This window comes from Eublepharis macularius, chromosome 16, assembly GCF_028583425.1.
Source record: "Eublepharis macularius isolate TG4126 chromosome 16, MPM_Emac_v1.0, whole genome shotgun sequence".
NCBI classification, from domain to species: Eukaryota; Metazoa; Chordata; class Lepidosauria; order Squamata; family Eublepharidae; genus Eublepharis; species Eublepharis macularius.
Window position 1 is genome coordinate 31,592,752 of NC_072805.1, and position 24,906 is coordinate 31,617,657.

The 24,906-nt window shown below is 46.8% G+C and overlaps 1 protein-coding gene across 4 annotated transcripts in view; it reads right to left on the reverse strand.

Annotated features, from left to right (window-relative positions):
* PARD6A (par-6 family cell polarity regulator alpha) overlaps nucleotides 1-15,760 on the reverse strand; it is a 37,278-nt gene extending 21,518 nt beyond the window's left edge. Inside the window, exons 1-4 of one of the 4 annotated variants that reach the window (XM_055000846.1) lie at nucleotides 15,638-15,760; nucleotides 12,338-12,560; nucleotides 2,858-3,697; nucleotides 2,442-2,575 (exon numbers count right to left, since the gene is read on the reverse strand). In XM_055000846.1, coding sequence (XP_054856821.1) covers nucleotides 2,904-3,697; nucleotides 12,338-12,560; nucleotides 15,638-15,700 — 1,080 coding nt within the window. In that variant the 5' untranslated portion in view covers nucleotides 15,701-15,760 and the 3' untranslated portion in view covers nucleotides 2,442-2,575; nucleotides 2,858-2,903. Of the gene's footprint in view, nucleotides 1-2,441; nucleotides 3,698-12,337; nucleotides 12,561-15,637 lie in introns of those variants that run through there. The other 3 variants (XM_055000849.1, XM_055000850.1, XM_055000845.1) reach the window with 3 other exon arrangements.
* Between the last annotated feature and the right edge of the window lie 9,146 nt (nucleotides 15,761-24,906).

The following is a 24,906-nucleotide window of genomic DNA, read 5'->3' on the forward strand; positions in this document are numbered from 1 at the left end:
TGTTGCTCTCTGGAAGCCCTCCAGCACAAGGAGAGGCCAAGAGATCTATATATGGGCTGCAGAGGGCTAGTCACTTTGTTGTCTGTGGTGTGTGTGTGTGTGTGCTACCTGCAGGCTACCAACTGATCTATTTATTTATTTAATCAAATTTATACCCCACCCTCCCCCGTGAACAGGCTCAGGATGGCTAACAACATATATTATACAATTAAAACCATATACATAACTAGTAAAGAGTCCAGTAGCACCTTTAAGACTTGCCAACTCTATTGCAGAATAAGCTTTCAAGAACCACAGCTCTCTTCGTCAGATGCATGCATCTAACTAAGAGAGCTGCGGTTCTGAAAAGCTTATGCTACAATAAAGTTGGCGAGTCTGACAGGTGCTACTGGACTCTTTATATTCTGCAACTACAGACTAACATGGCTAACTCCTCTGGATCTATATACATATCTAAAAACCATAAAAACAATACAAACAACTGGTGCCATAATCAACTCGGGCTATAATCGATATCTAAAAAACCACGTACGTAGGTATCTAGAACAGAAGTAGGCTACTTAGGGGACTGTCCGTATCTGAGTTGTTGCACTACGGAGCTAAAACGACCTACTTTTTGAGGAGCAGTTAGCTGTAGGGGTCCTCGATTTCCCAGCCTGGGGATGTATGCCTCGAACCCTGTTCCTCCCTCTGGACTCCCGCTATGCAGCTTCCTATCGCCCTCTGCTGGCAAGCTTGGAAATTGGATTACCATGCCGCAGCACTTGAACATATGAAACTGCCTCGTACTGAATCAGACCATCGAGCTCTCAAGGTCAGTATTATCTACTCAGACTGGCAGCAGCTTTCCGGGGACTCAGGCCGAGGTCTTTTACATCACCTCCTCATGATCTTTTCCCCTGAAGATGTTGGTGCTTTCTGCATGCCAAGAAGCTGCCGTGCCACAGCCCCTCTCCTAAGCACTTCTAGAGCTTAGGCTGGGAGATCTATATAGCCTGAAGCAGAAGCACCTAGTCTACGTATGTCTGGCAGGCTTTAAGCTTCTGACAATTAGGGATAATTATTCTTCCCCTCCCCCTATTGCATGCCAGAATGATACACACACATGTGGATGTTGCAATCCTGTACGTATTGAAAGCAAGATACACCAAGAGGCATTCCACTGACCCCCATAGCAGGATCGGAGAGAGAGGTTAATTATTTGGTTCTGGCTCCCATAGCTCAGATATAGAGTCAGCAAGGATTGCATCAGGCGGCGGATACTTGATTTCTTCCGAGTCGCTTCTGAGAAGTACTCTCTGACACCTGGTTGAAGAGCAGGGATTTTGCACACAATGGGGCGAAAACAAGGGATCAAGAGCTCTGCGGTAAAGAAGCCCTCCACCCACATGCCTACCATAAGTCAAGCCACAGTAACGCCCGTTGCAACACCCATCTTCGTTTTGACATTTTTTATGTGCGCATGCTTTGGGGTCTTGTTTCTTAATTGTGTGGACTCCCCACCTCCAATACTCTAGATGGAAACATGTACATAAAAGAGAAACAGCATACATATTTTCCTAGATACGGATAATCCAAGAGTATGGCTTTGAAAATGCACAGCCCAATCAGAATATGGGTCTCTACATCTCACTTGCTGTGAAGGAGAGGCTTAGCTATATTTTATTTATTTCCTTCGTTTATTCTCCACTTTTCTACCCAATGGGGACCCAAAATGGCTTGCAGTTCTCCTCATCTCCATTTTATCCTCTCAACAATCCTGTGAGGTAGTTTAGGCTGAAAGCATGTGATTGGCCCAAGGTCACCCAGCAAGCTTCCATGGCTGAGTGGTGATTCGAACTTGGGTCTCTCAGATCCTAGTCTGACACTCTAACCACTACACCAAACTGTGGGTTTTCCCCAGACTCAAAATATTTCTTCCCCAAACACTTTATCCACCTCTGTCCTCAGCAACACACCCTGAGCGCTCTTCCTGGGATCCTACATAGAGCTGATGAAAAAGATAACCTGGCATAGTGGTGCCTTGAATCTCTCAGATGCATCTAACAAAGAGAGCTGTGGTTCTTGAAAGCTTATACTACAATAAAGTTAGTCAGTCTTAAAGGTGCTACTGGACTCTATTAGTTTGAATCTCTCTTGCTTTCAGAATAGGGGAGAACAGAGAAATAATTCCATAGGCCTGCAGGACCAACCAGGATATATCACTTGATAGGACCTTGTTTATAATGTTTGGAAGCAAAAATGCTTCACTGCCAATGTCCATTGATTGGGGTGGTCCCACTGTCCCATGTGGCCAGCCCTACCCCATGTCACAGTCAACAGACTGCCTTGCTGAAGTTGCTGACTTTTCCCTAGGCATCTTTTGTCTCTTCTCCCCCAACACATTTCTAAAAACCACTTGAGAGAACATTTCTTTAAAAAAAAAGTTTAATAGTCCATTGCAATATATTAATCTGTGATGCATGTTATCATAAAAACAAACAACTAAAAACCAAACACTTCATGAGAGCCGGCAGGGGCCGACTGTTTCGGTAAGAGGCAGCCCCCCTCTTTTCACCTGGAGCACAGACAGTGGCTGAAGGGAGGGAAACAAGGAAGGTAATAAAAACCCCATAACTTTGGTTCAATGGGGACGAGGAAGGGAGTTTGGGGAAAGTGGATTGTTCCCTCCCACCCGCTATTGCTCCAATCCTGGCTGCCATCTTCGTAACAGCAGCTGGAGACAGCACCATTGGCGCTTGTGAGGCAGTGTGCATGGGAGGTCAGAGAGAGAACAGGACTAGGTAGTGACTCGGGATCCAGATGGGGAAACCTACCCGTCCCACTGGCCAGGAGTAAGGCGGTCGACCAAACTGACCTTGGAAATGCTGTGATACAGGGCACAAGGAGGAGAGTGCCCAGGGCTATAGCGTGATGACTGTACCATCTTCCCGGAGGCTGCCAGCTCGGCTGCCTCGGATTGGGCTTCCACTACCGCTGTGACTGTTCAGGGAAGGCAGAGAGCCTTGAGAGCTGTATAGCGACAAGCTGTGTTGCAGGCTTTCCAGGAGGCCCCCGTTGGGACAGCTGGCGGGCAAATCGCTCTCGATCACCAAGTCGCCCTCTTCGTCGCTCTCCCCCTCGGCTGTGCTGCAGTTGCTCAGGTACTGGGAAGCTGGGCTGGGCGTCTGCTGACTGGGGGTGCTGTCCGTGGACACGCCAGAACTGCCCGAGGCCTTGCTGCTGCGGATCACGTTGTTGCGCTGGTTGGCTGGCTTGACTGTGATGATGAGATTGTGGCTGTTGGCCACCATCATGTCCGTCACTTGGTCCAGGGACTTGCCTGCCACGTCAATGCCGTTCACCTCCAAGATCTCATCATTCACAGCCAGGAGCCCGGTGCTCTCAGCAAGCCCCCCTTTGACCAAGCGCGAGATGAAGATCCCGGGCACCTTCTCGACCCCTTGCGGGGCCACGCGCACGCTGATGCCGTCCCGGATGTAGAAGCCCAGAGGTTTGTTAGACCCATGCTTATGCAGCCGCACCCGCCGGTGTGTCTCAGGCAGAATGTCCACATCGATGATAGAGGAGATCTGGCGGAAATCCTGCGGCATACCGATCAGCAGGTGTGGTTTGGTGCGCTGGTGCACTGGGCGCAGGAGCCCCTTCTTCTTCCGTTGCAGCGAGTTGGAGGCAAAGACACTGGAGTCGGCTTCTGCTGTATGGAAGGAGGAAAGCAAGCATGGATCAGACGTGCAGGTCCTGTTGTGCAGCTCCAACCCAGCCCTTACTCCATAACATTATCATCTCTCAACCCTGCCTGTTTGCTTTCAGGTTGCTGGTTTCCCACTATTCTGCTCACATATTTCTACAGCTTCCTGCTATATGACTCTTTGTGACACCCAGTCTAAATATATGTCCTTAAACTGGCAGAGTTGGAGGGCGAGAGTGCCCATTTTCTCGCCGCCAGCTCCTGCAGAGGTGGTTGCCAGGCAGTGAATTTGTATTTCACCCTGAAGCATCTCTTTCACAGCTCAGTATTTTGCTAGCCTGTCTGTCTGTCTTGGGAACTGGTTCTCACAGCCTCGGGATTTTGAAACGCTGGATGTTTCATTGTTAGGGGAGCAAGACGTCGTGTAAGATAGCACCATCATGCAAAATGTACAATATCTGAATATGAAAAACGGCATTCTGGCTGGTAGGGGAAGTGTCTACCTTGTAGCATCTTTAGATTTCTATAGTAAATAACAGTACCAGACTGTGAGCCGTTGGTGCTTGTTATATAAAGTGACAGTAAGCATTCGGTTTGTCAAAATGGACATAAATAGCTCCCTTCTTACAGCTCTTAGGGCTTCCGGTGGTGGGGAAAGGGTGAGTGGCAAGGAGAAAACACTTGGTTTCACTAGGACACTGAAAAGACCCACAGACCTTGGTAGAACTTGGAGGGGCATCCATTGTTTCTAGTAGCCAATGAAGTTTGGCTTGTTCACTTCTACTTCACAGGGGCAAAACTAACTTACTTATATCTCACTTTTCCCAGTGGGGACCCAAAGTGATTGTGAGCTAAACTACAAGAGATGGATTACACGAGGATGCACATGTGAAGGGAGTCGCAATGTTAGCCAGGAAGCTGAGTTTTGAAAGACAGATCAGAAGGCTCTGTCAATTTCTTCTCTCTAGAGAGCCAGCAAAGATCACTCCTCAGAGGATTTGCTGATTTCTGCTTTGCCTCCCAAAGGCTCTGTCAGTTTCACCTCCCCTTCTAGGAGGCAAAGATGAAATAAACCCTCTGAGGAGCCATCTCCATGGCTCTGCAGAGAGGGGAAATTGACAGAGCTTTCCGATCTGTCTTTTAAAACTCAGCTTCCCTGCTAACATTGTGACTCCCTTCACATGTGCATCCTCATGTAATTGGTCTCTTGTAATTTAGCTCTTAGAACATTCTACCTCACAACAATCCTGTAGGGTAGGGTTAAGCTGAGAATGTGTGACTGGCCCAAAGACACCCAGGAAGCTTCGATGGCAGAGTCGGGATTTGAACCTGGGGCTCCCAGATCCTAGTCCGACAATTAAGCATTACACAAAGCTGGCACTCGATTAAGTATTTCCTCCTGTGCCTGCTGCCTAGAGAGTTGGCAATCCAGATGTTTGTACTTATGGCAGCCCCTTCCACCCTGTGATATGGCTTGACACCATTTTGAAAGAGGACATTTCTTTTCCCCTCAAGGCAGCCCCTTATATTGGCAGCCCCTTTGTAAAAACATGTTACTCTTCTTGTGGAATAATACTGGAACCTTTTGTTTTTGGCCATTGGGATTCAATTTCTGACTACCACTAGCTTATTTGTGGGATCCCAAACACTGGCTGTCTTTCACCAGGCCAGCAATGCCAATGACAGTTTGAAGCAACTGAGAGGTTTGCAACAGGGGCAAGAACTCCCTGCCATTTTGAGGCACCAAAAGATGCAACTGGCACAAATGCTGAGCCTGGTTCTCTTCACCTGCCTCATCTCACCCTTTTCCTGCCATGTCAGGCTCGGATGCGTGGTACCTGCCAGCCCTGAGGGACCTCGCCTCCTCTGGTATTATACAGTCGTGTGCCAGGCTGGGATTAGAGAATGAATAATTCCATTTTAATCACACTTTGAGCCATAACCTGCATAGTTAACTCTGTAGCTGCCAGCTCAGAACACAGAAGACAGGTTCTGGTGTTCCAGCAGCGAAAGCCAAAATCCGTTCATGCGCTCCTCTCTGCCACATAGGCCATGCCCAGAGCACATTCTGTCTGTCCCCGCAAGGCACACACACTTTGGATTTCATCATAAACAAGCAGTTCCAAAAACAAAACCACTAATATAATAAAAACTGCCCCTGGACTCAGATATTCCATCTGCCAAATTGTCCAAACGGAGGAAACAAACCAATCTTTGCTGTTTCTCATGTTCAATCTTTGCTCTGTTTCTAATGTTACATGCGACGATCTAATTAGATGTATGCAAATCTAAAACAGCCTGTTGATTATTACAGAGGCTGAGTTTTTTTTAAAAAAAAGAAAAGAAATGAAACAATTAGACCGAGGAGGAGTTACTAAAATTAGTTGGGCTCAAGATTGGCAATTGGTTACCTCGGTAAATATGCATTTAAAGATGAAGACTGTTCTTTGATCATGGTCCTGGTTATGAACTTAAAAGGTACAAGTAGAAAAGAGCAAGAGTCCAGTAGCACGTATAAGACTAACAAAATTTGTGGTAGGGTTTGAGCTTTCGTGAGTCACAAATCTGAGACATTTCTACCCTGCCCTTCTTCAGGCCTGATGCTTTTATAGCCCAGACTAGCCCAAGTTCATCAGAGCTTGGAAACAGCTGCAGCTAGTACTGGGATAGGAAGAGGAAGGTCAATGGCAAAGCCTCTCTGATCATCTCTTGCCTCGAAAACCCCATAAGGGGTTGCCTTGCATTGGCTGTAACTTGACAGCACATCATCATCATCAATTATTATTATTATTAATAACAATATATTATTATTGTTATTATTTCTTCAAGATGATGTGTGTAGGGGTTCCTAGGAGGGCACTCAGCTGGGCAATAGCCAGACTCAGATCTGCAAGACTACAGCAACATCTGCTACGCACTCTTCCTCCACAGTGTTGGCACTAAGTGTCCACTTGCCCCGTGCGAATGACATCCGTCTTTCTCAAGCCCTCAGTGCCAGTTCAGCACAAGAAAGAGAGGAGGAGAAAAGATCACCCTCAGTATGAGCAGAGAGAGGTCCCTCACTCATCACCAGAAGGTCTTCTACCTGGACATCAGGGCTCAGCAGAAGGTAACGGTGGCAGACTGACTCAATATGCGTGTGTAGGGGTGGGGCAGGTAAACACTCTTCCCTGTTTTGCAAAGACTGCTGCCTGGGCACTTGGCTTCACTCTCGCCATCTGCCACATATGCCGACACTGTGGGAGAGGCGTATGTACATGCAAGATACAAGAGAGCTGGCAAGACTTGAAGGAGCGCCATGCAGGAAAGAGAGCAACACAGTCCCTGAACCCTGCTGGGGCACCAGTGAGAAATCAGCTATTGCTGCAGATGCATCTTTGGGGGGGGGGGACAGAAGAGGGATTCTTTATGTGGTCCCCCCACGTTTCCCCATGTCCCTTGCTTTAAAATCAGTTATGGCCACCTGTTCTGAAATCAATATTAATTCCAAGCAGCAGGGGATGTCCTTGGTTTCGTACCCCTGCTCCCAAACTCCAGTGCCCCATAAAATACAACCCAAGAACATTCCTTGGCCCAAGTATAATAATTATAAAGTGGCATCAAGTCACAACAACCCACTTACGGCAATCCCCCATGGGGTTTTCAAGGCAAGAGATGAGCAGAGGTAGTTTACCATTGCCTTCCTCTGCACAGCAACCAGTCTTTCTTGGTGGTTTCCCATCCAAGGACTGACCACAGCCAACCTTGCTTAACTTCCAAAATCTGACAAGCTCAGGCTACTCTAGGTATTCATGTAGCTACACTGCCCAAATGCAAACACCAGAAAATTCTATTCCTGATGCCACAGATCTGCAAACACAGTTGCCAGCAACGACCAGATTTTGATTCCGGCAATGGACTCCTCATTTGTTTAGCATGGTTTCTGGACCATCCCTCCCTATTCCCCACCAAACAGGCCAGAAATCTCTAGACTAGCCTGCCTGCCGCAGGGGCTCCTTGCTGCATTTCCAGGACTACGATTTCTCCAGTCCCTTAAAGAGGCCAGAGATGTTTACCGCAGTTGAAGAAGCAAGACTTGCTGAGTCAGAACATTCCAGCCATCAGGTTAAGACTTTCATAACTGGCACGGCTGTCATAAATAGCTGGGAGCATCTAGGCATTTAAGATGTGATCTCATAAAAAAAAAGACATGGGAACTCCAGAAGACAAGGATGCGACTCAGCTTGGAACCCACACAAAACAGACCTTAGGGAGCGTGTACCATTTAGCAATCTTGCCCCTGCAAAGAAAAACCCTGGCGTCACAATGTCCTTTTACCAACTCCACTGGGCTGTGCATTTGAACTTGGATTAGGAAGAGATCCAGGTTCAAATCTCCACCATGAAGGTCATCAGAGGGTCTTGGGCCGAACGCTCACTCCCAACCGAGCCTACCTCACAGGGTTGTTCTGATGATAACACAGAATGGAGGGAAATCACAGACACAGCTACCCATGCAGGAAAGGTAGATTTAAATGCAATAGACAGGAGAAGAACTTCCAGAAGGTGACCAGGCATGCACTATGTACAAGCCTGCCCAACTGATGGACTTATTGTGCAAAGTTTGTAACTGGAGTATTACCCACAATTAAAAACTTACCAAAGCAGAAGGGAGAGGCTTCACAAGGTTATTGTGCCTAAGTGGCACACACCTTGTTTTACGGAGCTTGTCATATGGGACTCCTGAGCTAAAAATACCCCATTGTGTATTGCAGCACTGCCTATTTTTAACCCCAGGAGGCTATGCAGGGCTGGGAACATCTTTTTCTCCCCAGTAAATTTATCTACAGAGCAAAGAGTTCTGTATTCAGCAATCCCACCACAGATCCGGTGTCACTAAGGAATGCCAAGGCTACAGCCGTAGACAAGGGAGCAGAGATCAGCTACATAGTTATCCTTTCACACCTCAAGTTCTCTCTCAGCTGCGCTCATCAGCTTCTGGCAGTAATTAAGGGGTACATCCTGAAGAAGTAAAAGGGCCCTGTGGTGCAGAGTGGTAAGCTGCAGTACTGCAGCCCAAGCTCTGCTCACGACCTGAGTTTGATACTGGCAGAAGCCGGGTTCAGCTAACCAGCTCAAGGTTGACTCAGCCTTCCATCCTTCCGAGGTCAGTAAAATGAGTACCCAGTTTCCTGGGGGTGAAGTGTAGATGACTGGGGAAGGCAATGGAAAACCACTCTGTAAAAAGTCTGCCAAGAAAACGTGATGCAACATTCCCCCATGGGTCAGTAATGACTCGGTGCTTGCACCTTTTACCTGAAGACATATTTCCTACATCCTTGCTCGTTCTCCAAATTTTAGTCCCAGCACATAAAGGGCCTACAGCAATGGTCTTCAATGTTTCCAGAACAGGTACCTTCTTTTAACCCCATGTGATAGCATGGGACCTGGCAAGCTGTAAGTGCATGGCGGGAAATCACATGACATCACAGCCATGAGAGAGGAAGAGGAGGTGCCACAGTATTTAGCCTAAGCTAAAAAGAAATATTTATTGCCAAGTGTTTGTGTCTTGCCATCCAGTTAGGGTCACCAATCTCCAGGTGGAGCCTGGAGTTCTCCCAAAATTACAACTTATTTCCAGACTACAGGGGTCCGTTTCCTGGAGAAAATGGCTGCTTTGGAGGGTGGACTCCACAGCTGTGGTTCTTCCCCTCCCCAAACCCTCTACTGCTAAGGCGCCGCATCCAAATCTCCAGGAATTTCCCAACCCAGAGTTAGCATCCCTTCATCCAGCGGTTCCTTTGGGATGTGTGCAAGGAAAGCCAGGAGGCATGTGCAGTACAAGTAGTTCCTTTAAAAATGGGGGGCAATATGTAGGGCTCAGTAGAAGGGACTCTTTGACTCCCTGGGCTGATGGCTACTTCCCTAACGTGGAAAGTACCCTCAAGGCAGAGTTGACTTACGGTGACCCCTGGTGGGGTTTTCATGGCAAGAGACTAACAGAGGTGGTTTGCCATTGCCTGCCTCTGCAATCCTGGTTTTCCTTGGAGGTCTCCCATCCAATAACTAACCAGAGCCAACCCTGCTTAGCTTCTGAGATCTGACGAGATCAGACTCAGCCGGGCTATCCAGGTCAGGGCACTGCCCTAATAGTGTGGATTTATTTATCCTCAGGCCATTACATTTGTATTTAATGTGAATACCAAAATCCTTACTCCTCTAACGAAGCTCTTTTCCACTTCATCATTCAAGGCAGTTTTCTTAGAACTGCCCCTCCTGATTTATGAAGCAGTAGGAAAGCAAGAGGTTTTGTGGAGGGCCTCAAAAAAGACCTTTCATAAGAGGGGATTAAAAAAATGTTCACGGCAAGCAAACAGGATAGTACATCTCCAGCAGACTCGATAATTTCTGGAGTTTCGTGGCGTTTTGAAGCATTGCCCCCAAACGCTTTATCCCTTCCCTGACACCTTCATCCAACCCCTGCAAGAAAGATTTCAGGATACAACTTCCTAGACTGAGTGTGACTGTATAATATGCTTATGCTGCAAATCAAATTTGCATAGTTTATTTGGACAGCTGATTTTGGCAGAGGATTGGGGGGGGGGGATAATGTGTTATTTAGATTTGTTCTTTTTTTTTGTTTTGACTGTGCTCTAAAGGAGGACAGCGCTGTCTACCGAGAGAATGACTGTTCCGAGCTAGGATCATTTGGAGCGGATTTTGGAGTCCACTCCAATCCCAAGACAAATCGGGAGGGAGAATTGTAACTTGGCTACCTCTCACAGGCTATTAAAAGAGCCTCTGTTATAATTAGTATTATTGCCTACAAAGTCCAGAAATAAACAATTTCCTATGGGTTGGTTAGCAGAGGCAATTCTCAAGGAAAGAAACATCTCTCCGTTTTAGAAAGAAAAACTGCTCTGATTTAAAGCATGCCACGGCTTGCTCCGAGACAGTGGCCCTAATCCTTACGGAAAGCATGTTCAATTTGTATAAGCCCGCTGTTTTTCAAAAGCATGGTGAGCATGCTCTAAACACAGGACTTGCTTTTGTTCACCACCCACAATTTCAAACACAGAGCACCTTCACAGGGCTGGACAATGATATCCCTGCCAGGCGAAGACTACACAGAATCCTTCCAAATGTTTAGGATAATCTTTCCCAGTCGGGGTTCCGCACATCCTTGTGGTTCCTTAGGACATTGTCAGGAGTTCCGCAAGAAATTGTGGAATGAATAAATAATTTTGAAATATTATGGACAATTCCAAATACTCCTCGACATATCGCGGTTATTAAGGTTACAGAAGTTGTCCATTGCGCTCCCTGCCATTAATTTTTTTCTAGCCTGTAAATATTTTCATAGGTAGGGGTTCCTGGGGATTTGAAAAATTAATTTAGGGGTTCCTCCATGGAAAAAAAATTGGGAAACAGTGTCCTATAAGAATGCACAACACAACATCATGATTTAAGGAGACTTTTCACCCCAAACAGAGTCAGCATGAAAGCAACCACCAGCACTGAGAGCATCGGGGCACCCTTCCATGCCTCACAGGTTGATCCCTTGTGCTACCGGCAATCTATTTCAACACGGGGTCAAATCAAGGTTGCCAGCCTCCAGGTGGGGCCTGGAGATCTCCCAGAATTACAACTGACCTCCAGGTGGCAGGGATAATTTCCCCTGGAGAGAATGGCTGCTTTGGAGGGTGAACTGTATGGCATTATGCCCTAGTGTGGAACCTCCCCTCTCCAAACCCTGCCCTCCTTAGGCTCTGCTCCCAAATCTCCAGGAATTCCCTAACCCAGAGTTGGCACCTCTAGGTGATATAGTCACACCTGGGAATTCAACAACACCAAAATACCTGGGTGCTATTCATACTCCAAGCACCTACTCCAAGGGTCTAACTAAGAGTCTCTCTACACGAGACATCTTACACGAGAACGCTCAAGTGTAAAGAGACACAATGTTAGCTGGGAAACGTAGTTTAAAAAGGCAGAGCCAGCAAAGATCGCTCCTCAAAGGGTTTGTAAATTTCCTCTTTGCCTCCTGGAAGGAGAAGTGAAATTGACTGAGCCTTTGGGGAAGAGGATATTAACAAACCCATCTTTGCTTGCGCTGTAGACAGGTGAAATTGACAGAGCCTCTGGCTCTGTCTTTTTAAACTATGCTTCCCGGCTAACATTGCATCTCCCTACACTTGAGCGTACTCAGATAAGACATCTCATGTAGAGAGACTCTAAACAGTCTGCTGTTTACAGTTCTGCCACTGGCCCTGTTGAACAGATGTGCCGTGGGAGTTGCATAGAGAGGAGAATTGGCCATTAATGCCACTGTGAAATATCCCAGTGGACAAGTGGCTTGAAGAGGGGGAACCATCTCTCATGAGCCCACCTACGGGGCCGGTCCCACAGCTACCACCAAAAGCCAGTACTCCCTTCATGGGGTGTGCAGGGGGGTGGGAACGGGGGATGGCCCTTTTCCTGGACTGTTGTGGCTTCCCACTTTATCCCAATTGGACTTTAGTTCCCAGGCACGGTCTGTACGTTTGGTCAACCCCTTTCCACTTTTTGAGATCCCAGGAAGACAAGGAGGCCCAGTTGGAGACTACACCACCATCCAACACTGCATATAAGCAAAAGAGTCAACCCTGGCCTCTGGCATCCGCCTTACCCCGTTTCTGGATGATAACCCGGAGTAGCGGATTAGCAGACGAGAGTGCTTTGTGATAATTGTCGTCATTGTTGATGGGCAGCAAATCTCCATGGACATCCGTATACCCGAGGAGAACATCCACAGAGGGGATCTGGTGGACCGTCTGAATCAGCTGGTAGAAATCCTGGAAGCCCCCTATGCTGGAGCGCATCATGGCGAAACGGCGAAACTCAGCATCGAACTAGGGGAGAGGAGAGAAAGGGAGGTCACGGGCTAAGCAGAAAGAGGACAGACAGAATGTAGCGGCACCTGTCAGTTACATGAAACAACTTTTGGATTGTACTTTGAATTCGAAAAATATTTGCAGATTTACTTCTCAGATTTTTTCCAGCCTTAGCATGGGCATTAAATCCAAAACTTGGGAATTCAATCCATAACCTTATACCTACTATCAAGTTACTGTGTTTATGTTCTGCCACAAAAATCCTCAAAGCAGCTGATACTGTAAGATTGGGCAATAATTTAAATATTTAAAACGATTATCTTCGCCTCTTTGACAGGATGTTCCTCGAGTTTTATACCGTATTGGGTAGATGTTATCAGATGATTCCAAGTACTGTCAGTGACTTACGAAGAGTGATGTATAACGTCCTCTGCACCAGGCCTTTAGTGCTTATGGGGAAAGCCCTTGGAAGTGTGTTGCAGTTGTTGAGTGCCAGGCCAAGGTAACTCAAGAAGTAAGCCAAAGTACAAAATAAAATCCTGAGCTTGTACAGCTGTCTGTCTGTCTTGCTAGGCACTGTACTGACACAGACAATTCTAATTTTTTAAAATTATTATTATTTCTATTTTTCACAGTTCACGAGATGTTTCGGCTGGAATTTTTGGTCCTTCACCAACTCAAATTTTATTCAAGAATCTCAGAGTCAGTATTATTTATTTAGTTCCTTCATTTCTTATCCTGCCTTTGTCCCCAGTGGTGACCCAAAGTGACTTAACGCTGTTGTTCTCTCCTCCGTTTTATCCTTACAACAATCCTGTGAGGTAGAACAGGCTCAGGGCATGTCACTTGCCCAACCTTCCTTGGCAGAGTGGAATTCACACCTGGGTGTCCTAGGCCAACACTGTAACCACTACACCACACTGGCTCTCAATAAACCTTTCTCAATAAGGCCATTATCTGGAGAGAGTAAAAACTATTTGCAGCAACAACCCATCATCCCTTATATCCCTCCTAAACTCAACAAATTCTCCACTCCGCCCCATGAAGAATGCCGTGGAACCCAAAAACTTGCACACAAAGCCATTAGAATTTGGTTCGAGAAGAGAAAGTGCATTCCTTTTGTTTCATAGTCCTTCTGAGGTCAAAGAACCACTTAAAAAGTAGCTGCCAAGGCCTCTCATTAAAGAACAGAACAAGACATTGAACCTACAGTTGCATCTTGGTTATATAATCAAAACACATGCAGGGCTGTTATAATGAATCAGCAAAATTCCCTTCATAAGTTTGATAACGTTGCTACCGCATCTTCTGTGGCCACAACTGTGGGGTGGGCAGGAGCCAATGTCTCAAACCTAGGTGATTTGCCACCTTTTACCTGCCTACAAAGCATGCAGGACTTGATCCTAGTTATAGTGACACAGTCAGTTGCCTCTACACAGGGACCGTGGTGGAGAACAAGCCTTTGATTATCTTGAGTCTTTTCCCGTCACCATTTAACTCCCTTCAACTTCAGATACACCCCTGAGTCATACAGAAGACAGCCTACAGCAGCCATACAAAGGAAGCAACTGTATAGTTAAGTCCTTAATTCAGTCTCTGTCCCAAAGATGCTGCAATACTTAGTTCGGGGGAGCATGGAATGGCAAAAGTAAAGTTCAGGAGCAGTAAAAAGTTTGCTACATATACAAGCAAGCTCTAGAGAAATCCATCAGTAATAATGTAACTTTCTATTGAAGACAGATATAAGGGCAGGAAATATTGGTGGGGGGGAGACAATGTGACTGGCTTTACTGTCATCGAGTGGCAGGTGCTGGACCCCAGGGGTCCAAGACCATAAGGGACAACAGTTTCTCCCCAGCCCTACGGACCAGTTCTGCCCCATTCTAGTCCCCTCCTGTGGAAAGCCAGGTCCCCGCAATATAACTGCTATACCTGGACTTAGGGCAAGGGGTGTTCCAGAAACGCTGATCAGTTCTGGTTCCTTATGGAAGGGAGCTTTGATTCTCGAAAGCTCATACCCTGGAAATCTAGTTGGTCTTTAAGGTGCTACTGGACCCAAATCGTATTCTTCCACGGCAGACCCACGCCACTGCCCACCTGTAATTATGGACAAGTTGCATCCCTTCGCAGGGGGCAGCAGAATGCCAGCCCCATCTCTCTAGTTTTGCATCTCTCCCGATTGGAGGAGCAAAAGAGCCTGTCCATCTTTTGTTGACGGCGAGGAGGAAATAAGGAATACATCTGATACTCTCCCGTTGAGACTATCGCGGTTTACCCACCCCGAATTATCAAGGGAGAGTTTCCAAGGATTTCCCTCCGTCGCCTGTTGTTCTATTCCCAAAGCAGTCTTGCGTCCCTGCTGTGGCCACACGCGCGCCCCGCACCGCGAATTCGGTGCTGGATCACTAGCCAGCATTACCAATTGGGGGGGGGCTCCTTGCCTTCACGGGGGGGGGGGGCTTGCATCGTCTCCCCAGGCCCTCTGCTAAATAGCCACTGCCTGCAGCCCGGTCTTGGCGCACCATTGCATAACCTGCGGGAGGGGCGGGGAAGGGGGAATCGGTGCCTTCCCGGTTCACCCAGAAAGCAGGAGCCGAGAGGCAGCGATCTCTCCGCACCCACCCGAGCCTTAATCCTATTCTAGCAGGCGAGGGATTGAGAAAGGGAGGGGGGGAGCAAAAACATCCGCCGGTTCTGCCATCTGCTAGGCCAGGCTAGATACCCGGGACAGGCGAGGGGCTGCAATGCAATGCAATGCAATGCAATTCGTGGGGCTGCAGAGCATCCGAGCTCGGCCGGGGAGGGAAGCAGGCAGCCGTTTCCCCCATGCACCTGCCGCAAACCGGATCGCGGCTGCCCCCCGCAGGGCAAGCAGCCACTAGCGCTGACCTGGGCCCGAGGGAAACCCGGGGGCGGTGCGAGGAGGAGATCCAGAGCCGGACCAATCTTGCCCCCACCGGTGTGGAAAAGCAGCTCCCGAACTGGGGAGGTCGCCGCTCGGTGCTTCCCACCCACCCCCAAGGGGAGGCAGCGAGTCCCGCACGGCAGCAACAGATTTCCCGGCCCACCCACCGACCCCCGGCCAGCGCGCTCACCTTGCTCTTGACCTCGATGACAGGCTCCGGGCTGCGCGCCGGAGTGCGGTGGTGCTTAGCCATGCTGCGCCGGGGCAGGGCCGGGCTGGGCCGGCGGCTGCTGCTCCCGCCCCGCCGCACTGCCTGCCGCTCCACCAGCCCGGGCACAGCCAGCAGCGGGCGGAGGAGGGAGGGAGAACTCACCGGCCATGACGTCACCCCCAGCAGGTCGGGGGATGCCGCGCGATTGGCGTCGGCCGGCCGAAGGGGGCGGGCTCAGAACGTCCCCAGCTCGAGGATGGAAGGTTGCTGACAACGTCGCCTAGGCAACCGCGGCCCGGGGCGTTCCAAGGTGTATTCGGACGCGCGAGATCAAAGGGAGGGCCGGCTAGCGCGCCAGTCGGAAATTGTCCCGCCGGGGGAAGTTTTCTTCTCCATCCCATATTTGTTTCTGTTAACGAGGAATCCCCCATGGCTAGCTTTCAGAATTAAGGTTCAGGTAGTTTTAGGTGGGTTGGTCTACAGTCGAAGAGCAAGCTCCGGGTCCCAGAACACATTAAAGACCATCTAGCTTTCCAAGGCATAAGCTTTCGAAGGGAGCTTTGACTCTCGAAAGAGCATACCTTGGGAATCTAGTTGGTCTTTAAGGTGTTCTGGGACCCGGAGCTTGCTCTTCAAGTATCAGGTAGGTGGCCGAGTTGGTCTGCTGTAGAATAACAGGATTTAAGTTCGGTGGCACATGAGAGACCAACAAGATTTTCTGGGTAGAAGCCTTCAAGAATCAAAGTTCCCTTCTTCAGATATAGGGAGGACTGGAGAAATCCCACGCATTTATATCCCAGTCAGGAGGTGGGTGAAACGAAGAAGGGTCTCCGGATGTAATACAGCTTGATTATAGCAGAAATTAGCATGTACAGTGAGATAAGAATCCTAGGTCTCTATTCAGCCCTCGGGGGGGGGGGGCGGGTCTGAGCTTGTAAATGAACTCAAGTTCAGAAATCCTTGCAATCTTCCCTCAAAGCGTCTTTGTTTGAGGACAGCCACTTTTAGCTGAACAGTGGAATGTCTTGAAAGATTAAAATGTTCTCCCGCTGGTTTTTGAGCATTGTGGTTTTTAATGCCAGATGTATACCCATTTCAGAATTAAGCAGATTGTAGCAGTGATCCAGGTATGCCTGCCCATTTCCCCCATGGACTCCAAATGGGCACATTAGCTTTGTAATCAGTCCTGCAGAAATAAAGGGAAACGTCAGGGTTTGGGTAGATAATCTCCTGGCTCCAGTCCAATTTTTGCATTGGGGAAAGGCGGAGGAGAGGTTGGCCCAGATCGTAGTCAGGAAGGCACTTCCCAGGGTAAAGCGGTAGTCTGGGGAGGGGTTGCAGACAGAGGCTGATGCAGACAGACCTATCAGTAAGCCCTGCTTGTAATATTTCAGGTGGCACCCTGCAAACTTTAAGCAGGGTTCAGACCGACTCCATTTTGAACTGGGTTTGTGATTAGGGTTTAGGTTCCATTCTTACAGCATAGTTTAATGTACTTCTGGACCTTTAAGCCTTTTGTGCCGCTGTGCCGCTGTGCCGCTGCTGTGACTCCCTGTGCCGCTGCTGTGATAATAAAAAGAAGGTGCACACTTCTTTTTCTTTTAAAAGATGTATTGATATAATAGAGGGCAGAGGGTCTTTTACATGTCACTGACCCAAAACATCCCACACTCCACAGCTTGAAACCCCTTATTCTGAACAACATGGATTCTTTCTCTGTAACAGACCTGTGGAACTCCCTGCGATGGGATCTGCCTTCTGATCTCTTTAAAAAGCTAGGCAGGTTAACAGACATGGTGGCTCTAGACTTCTCCACTTAGAACTCGAGATTCTGAATAGAGAAACTCCACATGTTTGGAGGAAATAAAGTTATTATTAAGTAGATCTTTTTCATAAACTGACAATGTGTGTGTCTGTAATTATACTGTGTCGCGTTTTCTGGATAATTTTGAGATTAACGGGGGCAAGGGGTGATTGCTATCAGTTATGTGAGCTGAGAATTTATGGAAGGAAGGAAGGAAACACAAACTCTTGATATGCTGAAGAACTGTTAGATTCTGCATTAGATTAGGAGCTATGCAGTATGATTCACTGTTTTGACCATAAAGGAACATTTAAGTTGAATGAACAGAGTTTTCTAAGTTCTTTGGTACACCCTTAAGATGGAGATTCATACAGGCTGAAATGCATTTGGGGAATTTGTAAAGGCACAAGGACACAATTTTTTTAAAGAACTGAATGGACAGTGCTGATCTGTAGTAAAGATTTGTGTGTGTGTTATTTTCTTTGGAGTGAACCACTGTTTTATCTGGACAGTGTAGATTGCTATGGTAGCGCCGACTATTTGTGTTGTTGACTCAACAGAGTTTTGCTCCTGCATCTATTTTTGTAGGATTCTGCTTTGGAATATGGGAATAATAGAAAAAGCTGCTTTTAACCATAGTTTAGCCACTGTTGCCAGATTACACATCAAATTGATGACAAGTCTATACATAATTGCTCCGAAATAACTCCCGTTGTATTGTTTATTTAGTCATATTTATACCCTTTTTTCCTGCAACTGTTAGAATCCATCAGTACATCGGAGGATTACTGGTTCCCTCTCTTCTTTATACATCTTCTCACTCCACTCACTGGTGGAGATATTTCCTTATCTGATGCTAGATAGTGATCCGAATATAACCTTGTTGGTTGCTAAATTTCGGTCTAGCCTATTTTCCTTTAGAAATTATTCTATTAGTTATGGCTCAAAATCATTTGATCGTAGGTGCTCTGAAAAGGAAAAGAAGGTGAGCACGTGCATAATGTGCATAGTGGTGCATGATGCTCAACTTGCGCATAGTGGTGTGATGCTCCACACTCATGCATTACAGGCAGATGGGCAGTGCTTGCCTGAGTTACACTCAGATCTGTTAGACAAATCCCCCCCCTCAAGTTTGCCTGGTCAATTTTGCAACATCAGGCCCTGCCCTTCTGTTTATGCCTCGACTGCTCCAAGGAATGGAGGAAACTTGCCAGCAGTAAGACCTCACCCTGCCGGCCCCCACGAGCTTGTTTTGATGTCACAACTTTTAACTTTTTAAAAAATTCTTGATGTACTTCCTTTATTTATTTTTGCATCAAAGACTTTAGATCGGGTGTTTTTTTGCTGTCAAATTGACATTTGCCAAGTTTTCCACCCACCACAGGGTGCTTTTTAAACATGAAAGAGATTCTTCTCACAGTTTTAGTGCATGCTTTTTTGGTTCGATTTTATGCTTTGAAAGGATCGACAGGCTGGGGAAGCCTGGAATAAAATGGTAGGAGTTGGCAACAACCCTCCTGAAAATAGTTTTCCTGAACTTTGTTGTGTATCATTTCCATGACAGGATGCTGTATGCAAAGTGCTTTATACTTTTTAAAAATGTCATTTGTCTTGCACAAGAGATTGCAGATTTATCAGGATCACTGCACACTTTTAAAAAATATTTATTTTAAATATTTATACTCTGCCTTTTGGCCTAAGTCCTCAAGGCAGCTTAAAAGCAATAAACACAGAAACAATAAAATACACTGAAATTATTGACAGCAGCAGTTTATTCATCTACCATTATTGGTTTTTGGATACCAGGAAACAACAATTTTTAAGTGGCAGCCAGTTAGACAATCAAGGGGATGAAAGGTCCACCAATGGGGAGCTACCACGGAGAAGGCTGTGTTGCTGGTAGTCACCTATGCCTTAAAAAGTAAGGGTGCATGAAAGTAAGGCGGACCATGCATATTACTCCCATTCTGCAGTTACTCCACTGGCTGCCCATTTACTGGGCCCAGTTCAAGGTTTTGGCTACCACATACAAAGCCCTGCGTGGCCTTGGCCCATCTTAATGGCAGGACCACCCCTTTTCCTATGCTGTCCTGTAGTAGCTGTGCTCATCTAAACTGGGTCCTCTCAGGTTGTAGTGATGATAAAATGGAGGAGAGAATTATGTACACCACTTTGGGAAAGGCAGGGTATAAATGAAGTAAACTAAACTAAACTAAACTAAAAACCCACGTCCTCAGCAGTGATGACACACTCGCCTGCCCTCTGCTAGATGTAGGGTAGGCAAGATCCGTCATTGTTAGGGAGAAGATACACAAAGGGATACCCGGAACCCATAATAAGCAAGAGGCCGATGTTCTTCACTGGCAGCCCGGCAGCTTCTATGCAGTGACCTTTCAGCACCACCTTGGCTGGCTGCTTCCCTTTGCAGAGGACCTGGCTCAGACGTGGGACAAGGGGAACTGTGCTAATGCCTTGAAGTCTAAATGGGAACGTTTCGGTCCATTTCCCTCTGCAGGATTTATTGCAAGCTGCCGGTCTTGCTGATGCAGTGGCTGGACAGACGACTGGAGAAGCATTTTCATTTCTCAGACTTCAAGCATGTTAACTTTGGATTCTGGTGACTCTGAAAGCGCCCCCACCCCCCCAACTCTCAGGACTTGGCCACTGCCACAAAGGGAAAATAGTGATTGGCTCCAGCCTCAGACATCAGGGCAACCGCATGTTGTCTCATGCTTCCACCAATGTTTTTTTCAGCCTTTCCTTCACATCTGGTTATCCTAAAGAAAGGAGAATGATATTAAGAAATCAGCACTGTTATTGTTAAGAAAAGGTAATGATAAGATAGGAGTAATAATGGAGTGATGAGTTTTTTATTTTTTTAAGATAAGGAGTAGAAATAGGTGTGAATTCTGCACATGTTGTTTATTTGAAAATATATACACTAAACAGTTTTAATTATTATTCTAACTAAAGGTTATCATTTTTGTACTATGTACTTTGATAATCCTTGTATCACACAGCTTTATATATGTTTTTCTTGTCCCCTTCCTTTACCCCTCTTTTTTCTGTATTCCCTTTTTGTTACAATAAAATAAAAAAAGAAAGAAGAATGATGGAATACAGAGTTTAAATACTTAAAAAGAGATCTGTGTTGCATGTTGGGGTCAAAGACAGCTTCTGCTTTGAGACGACTGGGATAGACATTTTAAAGCTCAGCCCCTTGGATTCCTGGCTCAAATTTGCCCCATACTTATAGGGCAGGTTCATAAAACATTAGAGACTAAGGGGAAAGCCTCTTTCGGGTTTGCATGGGACCCATCTCCAACGCAAACCCGATCTTCTGAAGGCAAAGTGGAATCTGCAGCCTATAAGGTCCAGCTCCAAATATTCTAGTGCTGATGCTTCCCAATATTCATTCTGCAGAGAGAGGGATTCATGTCTCTTTTAAAAACTCACATCTCTTTACACTTGAAGTACTTGTTTCTACAGTGTATTGGTGACTTTCGAGGCCCTGTCGCTGACTTTCTCAGACAGACAAGTCGTTTACAACAGCATGGTCCAAAACCAAAATCCAAAACTCCCAAAAACACAATCCATGTAATACCTTTTATTAAGACCAACCCAATGGCTCATTACCAGGGCTCATTTTGAGGGGGAACGCACAGGAACGCAGTTCCGGCAGTTCCCCAAAGAGGTCACATGTCAGGTGGCTCCGCCCACCTGACTCTCGGCCATTTTGGGCCCGTTTTGGCCTGGATTGGGGCCGAAACAGCCTGTAGGTGGATCACTCTCTCACTCATCAGTGGCCCGATCCTGACCATTTTGGGCCCCCTTTCAGCCATTTTCAGCCCCTTTTTGCCATTTTGGGCCCAATTTCAGCCCTGAATGGCCAGGATTGGGTCCAAAACAGCCAGGAAAGGTGATGTCAGGGGGTGTGGCATATGCAAATCAGTTATACTAATGACACACTTCTGGTTATGGCAAGAGGTGTGGCATATGCTAATGAGTTATGCTGATGAGTTCCTCCAGCTCTTTTTTTATGAAATGACCCCTGCTCATAACAATGTGCAAGTTTTAGAGTTCCCCAGAACTCATCAGCTGGCGAGATGTTACCAAAAAAAAGGAGAGCAAAAGCAGACTTTAAACAGATTCTTGGAGCCAGTTATAAAGATCTTCTCATGCCAGTGCATGGTGGATATTCTGGCAGGAAACAAAGATTACAGTGTCAGTGGCTGTAAACCAGAGGCCGTAAAAGCAAGAGGCAATAAAGCAATTAAACTCCACAGTGACAATTCCCTTCAAAGTTTTCATTCTCTCCCTTATTCAGCGACTCTCCAATGATGATGGCAGACAGAACATGGCTTTTGCATTGGCTCCTGGCTGCTGCCTGCAAACGTTCCGGACATACGGGTGGTTAGGAATCTTTTTGTGTCCAGATTTGCAGATGGGTTATGCTGATTTCCCAAGAGAGAAATCTGCATGGAGGGACAAATCGGTGAATTAGTTTTACCTTGGCGGCGCACTGAGTCACAACTAATGGTCCAATCTGCACCGTTGGTCTGGCTATCCATTGCTGTACGTCAGGGTACTACAGAACTGCATGATCCACAGAGGAGATTAGAACTCTGTCGTGCCAGAACAGTGCTGGGTTATGCTGCATCAAATTTATTTCTTTAGTACATTTATAAAAACCTGACGTTTTCCCAACGTCGCATGTGAGTCTCTTTCCTCTTCCATTTATCTTCACAACCACCCTGCAAAGTAGGTTAGACTGAGAGACGGTGATTGGCCCAAGGTCTCTTAGTGAGTTTCCTGGTGAGTGGGGATTTGAAGCAGGGACTCCCAAGCCCTAGCCTACCCCTGTGCTACACTGGGTCCAAACTGTGCCTTTCTCCTGTTTCTTGCAACATTGGTCCTGCATTTCCGTGCTGCGCACACAGAGCTAGTGTCAGATAATCTTGGCTCTCTCTGCAGGAGGCTGCAAACCTCCCAGGGCAGAGGGAGAGTGCAGCTTGCCCTGGGTTCACCCTTGCTAAGGAGCCTCCCTCCCTCCCCACCCTGGCAGCAGCTCTTGCAGTCTGATAGCTTGCGAGTTGGGCTGGGTGCTAAAACACTGACGGCAGTGCCGCATCTCCAGCAGCTTGCCGAGGGCCTTATCTCTGCTGGGAATACGAGTTGCAGAAAGCCCTGTGGATATCTCGGCCTCCCAGCCCAGAGCTGAGCGTGTGTCTATCAGCCGCTCGGTCAAACCATTCTGCCTGCCTGAAGGCGGCACTGAGCAGATGTGACGGTGGAGCTCAAAGACTCTTGCCATATAGTAGGGCTTTCGTATCACTTTCTGTGGAGTCAGTGGCCCTGGATCTCACGAAGCGGCACCCTCCTTTCCAAACAGAACTCCCCCTCTCTGCTCTGTGCTGCTAGCGCAGGTTGTGTTTCCATGTGCCTTGTGCACGGTAGTGAATTTAAACAAAATTGCTGTGTACACTGCTGTAGCTTTTGTAATGCAGCCCAGTTTGGCTAAATTGAGAAGCTCATACCAGACATTTAAATGTCCTTGGCATATATGTACTGAAAGACTATAGAGGTGTATCAAACACCTATAAGTAGCACGAGTTTAAAAAAAACACTTCAGATGCTTAAATTATCTCCTCTCTATGCATGCTTCAAAGATTATTGTACACATTACATTGTCAGTAGCATTGTAAAGCCCTTCCTGGGACTTCCTGAGGCTGCATCGGTGGACATGCAGTGAGATTCTATGCAGAGTTACACCTTTCTAAGCCCAGGGAAGTCAGTGAGTTCTGAAAGGTGCAACTTTGCTTAGGATGGCCCTGATATTTTGCAGGTACAAGACTGTGCACATAAACTCCCTAAATAAATAAACAAACAAGGAGCTTCTCATTTGCTAGTTCCAGAGAAATTCTACAAGCAGCAAGTTCAGCATAAAGTCTGCAAGCAGCTTCTTTCGGTTCTCCCCTGTTGCGATGATTCGTGTTTAATTCCCAAGAAGAGAGATGCCACAAGTTCAGACCCGGCAGAAGTGATGTGGAAGTTCCTAATGAGCTGAGAGTGCAGTCAAGCACAAAGTCTTGGCAGTGACTTTGGGCATTGAAATCCCTCTTTTGTCATCGACCGAGCGGATACCCTGGGTACACTGCAGTCCCACAGCATGGTACTTGCTGTGTGTAAATGGGAACCCTTGATTCATTGCAGGCCCCCTGAGAGAGAATGAATGAGCTTTGTGAGCAAAGCACTTTGTATCCCTCTGTGCAGGGCTGAGTCATGCTAGCTGAGTCATGAGAAGGATGTATTCCCCACAAGCCTGTCCTGGGGACTCCAACTGGGGACTCAGAAGGCAGATCTCATGACAGAGTCCCTGAGGCTACGGAGGGGATGCAGAGAGCAGTTTGGCCCAGAACGGTTACCAGCTTTCGAAACTCACACGGGCTTATTTCTGCCCCTGCCTCTTCTCCTAATATACTTGCATCTTGCTGTACACGCTCTGTCACACCCAATTACACACACCAGTTCACATTACCTTCGCCGTGTAGTGTAAATTGCTGATATTATTTGGCAGCTAACAAATTTGCATCTCCTTTCGGTAGCTCAGCTTCACTGCTGCTCCATTAATAGGGCTGATCCACCAATGATGGATTACATTTTATTTCCACTTCATCCCAAAGAGTACAAAACGACATTGGAGCTGAAAGAAACTGGAACAAGGTCTCAGTAATACTGATAGTAGGGAGTATTTTATTTTAAAATATAAGAACAATATAAGAACAATATAATATGACAACAACAATATAATGTAATAACAATATAATAACAATAACAACAATAATATTTAAAATACTGCTGCTGCTGCTGCTGCTGTTGCTACTAAACCGCTTCATAGCATTCAGCGATTAAAATGGTTGGGGAAATCTCTATTTTTATCCTGTCTTCTTCCAAGATGCTCAAGTTCTCCCTTCCTCCACTATACCATCACAACAGCTCTATGAGGTAGGTTAGGCTAAGAAAGTGTGTCCCAAGGTCACCTGGTAGAATAGGGATTTGGATTCCTAACCCAATACTCTAATCAGTATTAGATTAGACAGTGTGGTGGAAAGATATGGCACATGGGCTGTAACCTATCAACCGAATGACTTGTGACACTGGGTTAGTCACTTTGTCTGCCCAACCTATCTGTTGCGAGGTTAAATGGGGAGGGGGCTATGAACTCCAAAGAGGAATGATGGGAGAGAAATATAATTATTAATATGGGATGCGCCTCAGGTTTTGCATAAGATCTCAGTGTTAGGAAGATGTCACAGAAGCACCTCCTGGTAGAAGGGGCTCCTTAACTTTGTTTCTTAGCACTCCTCTTTCATATATCTGAACCCACAACTCTGTTTTTAAACTTAATAATTGTTCATGGTAAGAATCCTGACAGTAAATATTA